The 10,915-nt window shown below is 37.1% G+C and overlaps 2 protein-coding genes across 2 annotated transcripts in view; both read right to left on the reverse strand.

The window, feature by feature from the left end:
• The window catches only part of LOC111868198 (MICAL-like protein 1), a 75,725-nt gene extending 71,490 nt beyond the window's left edge, over window positions 1-4,235 (reverse strand). Inside the window, exon 1 of the mRNA XM_023858637.2 lies at window positions 3,695-4,235. The gene's annotated coding sequence lies outside the window, so the exon portion shown is untranslated. The remainder of the gene's footprint in view (window positions 1-3,694) is intronic.
• Window positions 4,236-5,133: 898 nt separating this feature from the next.
• Window positions 5,134-10,915, reverse strand: part of LOC111868216 — a 24,525-nt gene continuing 18,743 nt past the window's right edge. Inside the window, exon 4 of the mRNA XM_023858665.2 lies at window positions 5,134-6,805. Within this exon, the coding sequence (XP_023714433.1) occupies window positions 5,616-6,805 (1,190 nt within the window). The 3' untranslated portion in view covers window positions 5,134-5,615. The remainder of the gene's footprint in view (window positions 6,806-10,915) is intronic.

Consider the following 10,915-nt stretch of genomic DNA (forward strand, 5'->3'; position numbering starts at 1 on the left):
CTTACTGGACCCTGCCACCTAAAAGGACACCTTCCAAACTGGGACTGACAGAGGACCCAGCTTGTGAGAGGTGCCTACAAGATGAATCAGACACACACATCTTACGTGATCGTGGGGCTATAGCTTATTTAAAATATCGTCACCTGGGTCAATTCTTCATGGAACCAAGTGCCTTTTATGACGCCCCTGTAAACAAAGTCCTACATTTCATTCGAAGTGTAGGATTAATATAGGGTTAATCCAAAGGGGAAGCACAATAGACCACTGAAGGTCGCAGTGTGGGGGCCAGTTTTATGGCTCACCCCTCATACTCATACTCATACTTGCAAGACAATGATCACTTCAAAACTGCCGATGTACAGCGTAGCAGTAGTACAATGGAGAGAACAGCAGAATATACATTTTCTCAATCTTGTCTTTCCATCATGGTTTCTACACATCTACACATTTAATATGGCTACAACACAAATACGCTATAACAATTATTTTTTTCAGTTCAATCAACTGCTGTTTCTTATTCTTACCTTGATTAATGAGCCATTTTAACCTCACATTGCGTCTGAATGGTAGGGTAATTATGAAACATCACTTGAAGTTGGAACAGTTGAAGGAAAAATCTGACCTATTTTATGTAACATCACATTTCTCCAGAAGGAGCGAAGAAAACCACGAACCCCTTGGTCTCTAGGCCCAAGTAGCCAGCATATTATCAGTAACTACCCTCATTTGAGGCTTTGCCTCATACCCGGCACAGTAAAGCGGTTAACTTCAAAGGTATTCCAAAATTATTGCAAATATCTCATGTGAAATTATTACGTTTTAAAAAAAAGAAACATAAAAGCTTTAGCTACTAACAACTCCATGGAGCTAAGTCATTCCTGAGAAACTGCCAGAATTTCCCAAAACTTTATGGGACTCAAAGGTTCATTATCGTTTTCACAAGAGCCCTACACTCATCCATATCTTCAACCAGATCCAATCCATAAACCCCACCCTATCTCTCAAAAATCTATTTTAATGTTATCCTCCAACCTATGTCTACATCTTCCTAGTGGTCTCTCTCCCTCTGGCTTTCCAACCAAAATCCTATATGTATTCCCCTTCTCCCCCATTCGTGTTACAATCCCTGCCAATCTCAATCACTCTAATTATATTTGGAAGAGAAGCTCCGTATTTTGCCATTTTCTCTAACTTCATACCACTATATCCTTGTTTGGTCCAAATATTTTCCTCAGCACCCTGTTTTCAAACATCTTCAGTCTGTGTTTCTCCCTTAAGATTAGAGCCCAAGTTTCACGCCCATACAAAAACACTGGAAAAATCATAGTGTGATATATCCTAACTTTTGCATTTTTAGACAGCAGATGAGAAGATAAAAGATTCTGAACTAAATGGTAGCAAGCATCACCAAAATTCAATCTCCTCATAATTTCCTCCAGAATCATTCCCATATATGTATTTAATCTTCAGCACATTTTCAAATGGTCTACTAGCTATCTTCATGTTATGACTGTGCCCTGCGTTCTGGTGACCGGACATCAATATATAGCCTTTCTTTGCCTTTACTTCCTGACCAGCCTCCTTACTATCATCAATTAGAGCTTTACTGTCTTTGTTTATGGTATTTATGTCATCTCCCAACAGATTTACATCACTAGCAAAGACGGGCTGTTGATGTGTCCCACCTGGTCTTCCTGGACCTTCCTAATGACACATTCTGAAGCAAAGATGAAATGCAATGGCGATAAAGCATCTCCTGGTTTAGACAATTTTGAAAAGTAAAACATATCAGACAAATCTTTATCTATACAGATTTTACTATATGTTTCATTTAAACACATTCTAAAAAGCCTAACTAGTTTCATATGAGGGAGAGTCAGTAAACAGCTCATAAATGGCTATAAAACATATAATATGAGATATTCAAACCCAGAAAAAAACATTTATTTCTCGTCATACCCCCCACCAACACTGATCCACTTGTCCCATCACTTTACCAGTGCATCGAAACTCACAGCATGGAAGTCTTTTGACTGTAGTTTCAGCCAATTCCACACCTCTGTTTCAACCTCTTCATCATCAGCAAAATCTTTGCCACCAAGGTGACTTTTTAGCAAACAAAACAGATGACAGTCACTAGGAGCCAAGTCCAGGCAGTAAGGCGGACGCTCAAGAAGTTCCCACTGTAGTTCTTGAATTCCCTCCTGGGTTGCTAGGGCTGTATGGGGTCTGGCATTATCATGAAGAAGCAGTACCCTCTTGCCATATGGTCTGTAAGCTTTCTGCAAACTGCATCCTGAAGCTTCCACAGAACTTCAAAGTACGAGGCAGAATTCACATTTTCACCATGCTTCTGAAAATGGGCTAACAGTATTGCCTGAGAATCCCAAAAGGTAGTAAGCATAACCTTCCCAGCTGATGGCGTAACCTTCCACTTTTTGGCTGAAGATGAAATGGAATGTTTCCATTGCTCTGAAGCACGCTTTTATTCAGCTTGGTAGTAACATACCCAATATTTGTCCACAGTAACAATCCTGTTAAGTATATATTTTCTTTCACCTGCATACCCTAAGAGATGTTGCAAGGACAGACCCATTTGGTTCATTTTTTCTCAGTCCCTCAGTTTTCTGGGCACCAACTTTCCAAAACCTCAGAAGATCAAGCATTATGCTATATGCTAAACCATGGGAACACCCTAGTACGGTTGCTACACTGTCTATCATTATGCTCCTGTCAGCTCAAATCAACTCTTCCATTCTTCAACCTGCTGCACAGTTGCTTGTGTCATAATACCATCAAGCCAACATGGTTGGGCATCATTATCTGGGACTCTTGAACATCCTACAGAGAATTTCTCGACCAGGTCATAAACCACTTTACGCGATAAACACTGTCCACCGTAAACAGGAAACATTTCTTTATTAATATCCTTTGCACTGAGTCCTTTTGCCCACAAAAAATACACAACACAACTCTGCTCTTTGGTAGAATACTCCTCAAGCACAGTCGTCATTCTGACTATTGAAACAAGCTTCTGAAAGTATACATGTGCATCTGCTATCTAGACTGGCTTGAGGATGGTCTACGCTGCTACCTAGTGATACACACAGAAAATCTATTACGTCCATTATAGCTGTTTTACTTCCAGTTCTGACCTATTTAGTGACTATCCTTTGCATGTACTCAAAGTTTCATGAAGACTGGTTCAGGCATTCAGAATTTAATAGGGAGGATATACAGACAGCAAGGTGATCTCATAGGCCGATTTTTTTTTCAATATAAGTAGGTTAAAATGGATCAAAGAGAATTAAAGTTATGAACTATATTCAACTGTCTCCAGACACTGTCCAACGACAGAATTTAATGAATACGGTGAAGATGCAATGTTTGTCAACACATGGAATTTCTTGACCATATGACCACAAATCACTTAAAAACTTAGCAAGATATCACAAGACTTTAAACTGGAATTACTGTAAATAAATGTAAAAGATATGTGACATGGGCCACATTCAAAAGATCGCCTCATCATAGTTCACAAAACCCTCACAATCATCTCTACAACGAACTTTAATACAGGAAAAACACACGTCTCCCATATAACAAAACACACACACAAACAGGCACACCTCAACACTGTTTATCTCGCAAATCTTCCTTACACATGAAGATACTATATCCATATGTAACTTACCTGAAAACGAATACGAAAGCCGCGACGTCTGAAACTACGCTGTTCTGTTTTAATTTTTCATCAATATGTCTAATACCAGTAACGAAAACCACATATACACTTGCAACTAAATTCTTATATCAGCATTTTAATTTGCTCAATTGAAAAATGTCAGGTCACACGCCAACACGAAAACCAACTACCTTCAGCTAATGTCAGTCGCCATGATAACGTCTTAGCGCATACAGTAATAATCAGTTTTATGTACCGGTAGGTATTAACAACTCGATTCGCAATTAATGAGAGAAACGATACGGTGCAGGATTTAATTAGAAAAGACTTAGGCTTGCAACAGATTCGCGGCTAGCGGTGTGAACACGAAAGTTCTGTAACGTCATATCAGTATTCTGTAATGAGTAACAAACTGTTTGCAAGCGCACTGCGAATAATTATTACAACCTGTCTTCAGAACATGCAAATGTATCACTTGCAACTTGCAACAAAAACTTGCTTATAGCTCACAAAATAACTCCATACATCCGCATACACCTCCAGCGCCACTAGGTTGACGAAAGCGCCACAATCAATGCTACCAACGCAGTATCGTACGCTCGCTGCCGTTCGCTACATGTCAAAAAATCCGCTAAAATGTTTCCCCACTGATCATCATCAATCACTTGGCGCTGCGGTTGCTCTTGGTTTCATATCTCATCAAAAGATGGCACCACGAATTCTGTTACCCGTGGTGGCGAACGTGTTGCATGTCACGATTACTGCTTGCTGGGATTGATGCTGTGGTTTCAGTTGTGCGTGGCCTACGTGGTCGTTCGTGGTCTAGGTGGGTCTATGGCCGTCTATGGCGGTCTATGCATTAGTCCTCCAAATTGGGGATTGAACAAAGGATTTGGCATACCAGTGCAGAAAAATCTGCATTGCTATTTGAGAACCAATTTTATTGTATGTACTCACATTTAATGTTTTTTAATTTCATGCATCCTGTTGTGTTATAATACATATATATAACGAGTCGTTTACATTCCTGATAGAACAGACAATACTTTGTAAGATGAGGCACCGACTAATACAAATTAACATTAATACTACTACATATACATGATGAGCCTACAATGACAGTTTTTATACACAAAATATAGAATACTCTTAATTTGTCCATGGGAACGGAACAAAACCAATGGCTTGACTCGATGATGTAAAGCATCAAACGAATTTTATTCTTGTTTTATACTATAACTTCTGTTGTATATAATCTAATTTATTGTATTTTTATGTGAAGTATTTTAATATAAATAATATTGTATCCAATTTTATTAATACTGCAGTTCAGTGGTGTATATATGTTAGCCATGTATTTTGCCTGATGATTGCTATTAATATCTGAAACATGTAGCAGAGCCAAAACCAGGCATTGACCTTGATATAGTTGTGTTGTGACAGTCTTAATAAAGAAATTATACATTTAATGTGTCTAGGGTTCATATTTTATATGCATGTCATTTTTGTGACCTTTGTTCCATTACTATTTTGCTATGAAAATGAATTCACTGTCATCACATCTGCAATGCTTTTCTTATAGTGAAAGAATGAAGAAATAAATTGACATGGACTTGAAACCATGCACATTAAATTAAAATTCGCGATTTTCCTCTGATTTTCTGTCTCAGAAGAACAGTTTTTGTGTTTATTATTTTTTATATATCACAGTATTTGGAAGAAATGTGGTTGGACAGTCAGACAGATAGAAGTATACTTAACTATTATATACATAGAATAAAAACCACAGGACAGAAGAAGAAATATGGTTTTATTACATCACGACAATTTTCCTACATGACATGCATTTTGAAATGACATACATTCACAAATAGTAGTGAGAGTACATTTACACACTTGACTTCAGTCACATAACTAACATGACAGCATATCATGTCACAGTATCATCCACACATTTAGTCACTTCATGTTTATGGACTGCACAACCATTGTCCTGAGGAGTTTCTGAACCTTTTAATCTCTGTACTGCACTATGGCAGTCAAGAGAGTCTTCACATTCACCACCATTCTTCTTAAATTCACAGGATTCATTCAAAACATCTTTCAAGCGAGTTGGTTTCTTAGAGTTTGTGTGAAACAAAAATTCACCAACAATTTTTAAAGGGCTAAGTCTTAGGTTTTCAGAACTAATGTGAGTTCTATTATTCTCACTGATTCCAGTACTACTAACATTATTTTCAGAACCTAATGTCAAAACATTAGCACCATTACAATTTATTCCATCATTACTGGCTACAATAACTTCTTTCATTCTACAGCGACATGGAGAGAGTTTAGTCATGTCATGATCATCTAGGGAGTAGTTGGTGATATCAGCCTCATCAATAATAAGACTATTTGGCCGATATAACTTGCTGCTTGACTCTGGAAAACCTGCACCTGCTGAATTTCTGCTTGATACTGACCCTGTATGTTGTACCCCAAGCTCAAATTGTTCCTTAGACTGACGAGGAACTAAAACGTTTCCCGAATTCTGAATAGTGTCATTTTCATTTTCCATCATAGTGTTTCTAATGAACAGCCTTTCATTAAAGCCTGCAATATTTGATGATAATGTTGCTACAGCTCCAGATACAAAGACATCATCATCCTCTTCAGTGTAGTCCATCACAATAGGTTCTTCAATATAAGCAGAGTTCACTTGGCCTGATTCCCTATGAGTGCCACTTCTTCTTTGAACACAACTGTCACCACTATGTTCCAGTGCCAAATGTACACTGTTGACAGGTCTATCTTCTTCATAAGTTGATGAAACTTCAGTTAGAGTCCACATCCTCCTGCGTCTCTGCTGATCATCAGCAGTGTCCTCACCAAGGGCCAGGTCAGCAATGGCCTGGTGGATGCTATTCATGTTGGTAATTATTGTGCTGAGAGGTGACTGTATTTTGGAACCAGATGCCAAATTACAGCTAGTGGTCTTAGTGGACATGGTAGAAAACTCAGCATACAGCTGCTGTTGCTGTGGAGTCCTTATTTGCTGCAATGACAGCAGGCTGTTATTTCGTGTAGGAGTATTCACACCATACTGATGAAGTGTGTTGTGTGACCCAAACCTGCAATCTGCAACACAAAAAGCAAACTGATAGTGTAATTGCAAACCTCATTTTCCAATAAGGGGAGGGAAAATAAAAGGTTTTCCTGATGTGTTAGCAACATCAGCAAGGACAAATCTGTCAGACATGCAGACCACAAAACCCTATTTATTATGTGACAAGGGATGTATATGGGGGGGATGGGGTATTAGTATGTACATGAAATGCATGAAGTGTCTGGAACAAAACATTCAGGAAAACAAAAAATACCCTATGATCATGGGACCAAAATGGCCATCATCACTGATTTGAGACTTGGGACAACATAATGTTTTACTAATCAGTGTTTCAAAATACTTTCTGAAATTAAAGCTTATGCACATTAGGGCACATTACTGTCTTAATTCCAAACAGAAGAGAAAACACACGAGTACTGTACACCCTTCCACAGACATTTATACAGTGATCTATATTGTTCCCTAACAGATTTATTTTCCTTTTTGTCACAGACTACAGACCACCTTCAGGGCCCACCCAGCTTTCTATCCAGTGGGTGCCAAGGGCTATTTCCATGAGGGTAATGTGACGGTGATGCAAAGCTGAACACTCGCCTTCCTCTAGTGTCAAGGCTAAGAATGATTGGAACTACCTCCACTTTCTCTTACTTTTTCATGGTGTAATGCTTAAATTATGCGCATGGACAATTCTACCTTTACCTAATACACTTAACATCAATTTGTTATCAGACCATTCCCATAAACACAGAGTATAACATTTTATGTGTCATAAGTTATCTGTAACAGATTTAAAATTTGTTGACAGTAGGATTAAAATAGGATTAAAGAAGCAACAAAAAAAAAATTCCCCCAGACTTCTGGTTTAAATGTGAAATATTTCATTTCATTAGAATCAGCAGAATAGTTTTGAAGGTGAAACATGCAGATGGGCAGAAAAACTTCCAAATGATGCATTAATTTCCTGATCTTGTGCAAAGAAAACACAAAACATAGGAGGGGTGAGCAAAATAAGCATGTTATTACATTGTGAATATTTCTAACAAGACCTCTACTCCAGTTATGTTGCACTGTACTGTATTGTATTTATTAGCATTCATCGATCCATTAAGGTACATGACCATTGGATATAGAAATTGTCAGCAGATTATATTGATATTTACATAAGACTGTCTTAACATAAGATAAATAAAAATTAAAATATATATAAGAAACTAATGCATGAAACTAAAATATGAAGCTATAATTACTGGGATATCCCAAGATCAAATTTATTATTCCTATCAAGATACTCTTCAACTGAATAAAAAGAGTTTTCTATAAGAAACTTTCTCAATTTGTGTTTAAATTTATTAATATCATGTGCAACTTGCTTGATACTGGGGGTGTAGAGAGTTAAATAAGGTAATACCGGAAAAATATACTCCTCTTTGAACTTTAGTTAGAATTACTAAAGGAACATGAAAGTCCAATTTTTGGTGGGTATTTATTTTATGCAAGGCACTATTTATTGTGAAAAATCCTTATGCTTTACAACAAACATAAGAGTTGAAAAGATGAATTGGGAGCAAAGAGTTAAAATTCCAAGTTTACTAAACATTTCCCTACAGGAATCCCTTGCTTTGGCTTTCATGATAATTCTTACAATTCGTTTCTTGGTTATAAAAATAGATCTACTGTGTGGCGAATTACCCCAAAACATGATACCATAATTTAGCACTGAATGAACAGAGGAGAAGTAGATCTGTTTCAAGATTTTCAATTCTAATAGAGGTCTGAGGAGGTTGGTCTAGAAGTAAACACAGAGAGGACTAAGTATATGTTACTGTCTCATCGTCAAAATGCAGGGCAAAATCGTGACATAAAGATAGGAAACAGATGTTTTGAAAATGTGGCACAGTTCAGATATTTGGGAACAACGATAACGGATCAAAACCTGATTGAGGAGGGAACTAAGAGGTAATTGAACTCGAGTAATGCTGCTACCATTCAGTCCAGAACCTTTTGTCTTCTCCTCTGCTGTCCAAAAACATAAAAATTAGAATACACAAAACTATAATTTTGCCTGTGGTTCTGTATGGGTGTGAAACTTGGTCTCTGACATTAAGGCAGGAACACAGACTGAGAGTGTTTGAGAACAGGGTGTTGAGGAGAATATTTGGACTGAAGAGAGATGAAGTGACAGGAGATTGGAGAAAACTGCATAATGAGGAGCTTCATAACTTGTACTCTTCTCCAAGTGTAATTAGAATGATCAGGTCAAGGAGGATGAGGTGGGCAGGTCATGTAGCAAGAATGGGGGAGACGAGGAATGCGTATAGTATATTGATTTTTATTCGTACTTCTGTCAAGAAAAATGTTATCAATTGATGATACTGAGTAGGTGCTAATAACAGTTGGAAAGTCTACAATGTAGTCTAAACTATACAACCTTAAAAGGGAGGTGATTTTATATTTTTTGTGTTATTTGTCATGAAATTTACATTAAAGTCTTCACATATAACCAAATTAACCTGATTCTGATATAATATATATAATATTTCTTCTAGTTTCATCAAAAAGGTATCAAAATCTCCTGACGGGGATCTATACATTGACAGAACACAAAGATTTACAGGACTATGACTCAATCTTATCGCACATACCTCAAAGTCCTGTTCAATACAATAACTATCCAAGTCCATATTTATAAATTGATAAAATTTGTAAATAAATATACATACACCACCACATTTGGTGTATATCCTGCAGTAGTATGCACCCAAGTTATAATTATCAATAATTATGGTGTGAATAATTTCCGTTGATAAATGATGCTCTGACAGGCAAAGTATATGAGGTGCATCATTTACCCAATTAATAATTAATTCATCACCTTTATTGCCTAAACCTCTAATATTTTGAGAAAAATATGGAGGTTTGATACATTGCCTGGATTTACTGATTTTGGTATTGCCATAAAAAATCATCAGTTCTTATGCTTGGCGCTTTCCTTATCCTTTTTTATTTAAATGGAATGTCAGTATGATCGTCCTCAATGACTGTCCCACAATTGAATGAATTAACAGAAGTGACACTATTCTCTTTCACATGTTTTCACATCTTTAGTAGCTTGCTTGACACCTGTAACTTCCCCATATGGTGTAAAAGTTGTTGAACTTTCTGGACATGGTGTACATTCTTCTGGTGATGTACTTCCTCCTGACATATCTGTAGCAGCTGTTGTTGTGTCTGATGCTGCACTTAGTCCAGCCTTGTCCCTTCTTGTAGGGGCTGGTTTCCGAAGTCTTCCTGATAAAACAAGGTTGACTGCATCTTAATTTAACTCTGAGCTGATTCTGTCTTCTTCATATATCTTGTTGTTGTGCTTCTCTTGTGACTTTTCTACTTTATCTTCTTTCCAGGTCATGCTGATTGGTTCTATTCTTTTATATAGCATGTGCTTTATAGAAGACATTATCTTCTTGGCAACCAATTCTTTCCCTTTTCCGTTCAAGTGTAGGCCATGTTTTGTAACTAGTTCTCTATTTAAGTCAAGCTTTATCAAAGCTGTATATTCAAAAGCCTTCACCAGTTTACCCAGTTTTCTATTGAAGACGTTTATCTCTTTGTTTACACAGGAATCTGAATGTAGATCATATCTGTGTGGTACACGCATCTGGATGATGTTCGTATGGTTATTTTTCTTGAAGAAGTCTTTCAACTGATTTAAGCCACCAGTAGTCTCATTTCTGCCTACGTCTCTTGTGCCTCCCCATACTACTATCACATCATTTTTTGTCAAGCGTTTGACCTCTTCTTTCAATGTGTTTGTGATGGCCATTAGATCAGCACCTGGCTTTATTGAATTGAATTTATTTACATTCTATAAATCCTAAGCAGGTTAGTACCTTTGGATACAGAAAAAGTCAAAAGGTTACATACATAAGTACAGGCAATTTTAGCTTAAAAATTAATATAACTTAATTTTACATCATTCTCTATTTACATTGAAGTATTCATCTAAAGAGTAGAAGGAATGAGCATGTAGATAATTCTTTAACTCTGATTTAAACTTTTTAGTATCATTGCCCAAGTTTTTAATACTTTGTGGCAGATTGTTGAACACTTTTATGCCAGTAAAG

Source organism: Cryptotermes secundus, unplaced genomic scaffold (assembly GCF_002891405.2).
Source record: "Cryptotermes secundus unplaced genomic scaffold, Csec_1.0 scaffold146, whole genome shotgun sequence".
Classification (NCBI taxonomy): domain Eukaryota; kingdom Metazoa; phylum Arthropoda; class Insecta; order Blattodea; family Kalotermitidae; genus Cryptotermes; species Cryptotermes secundus.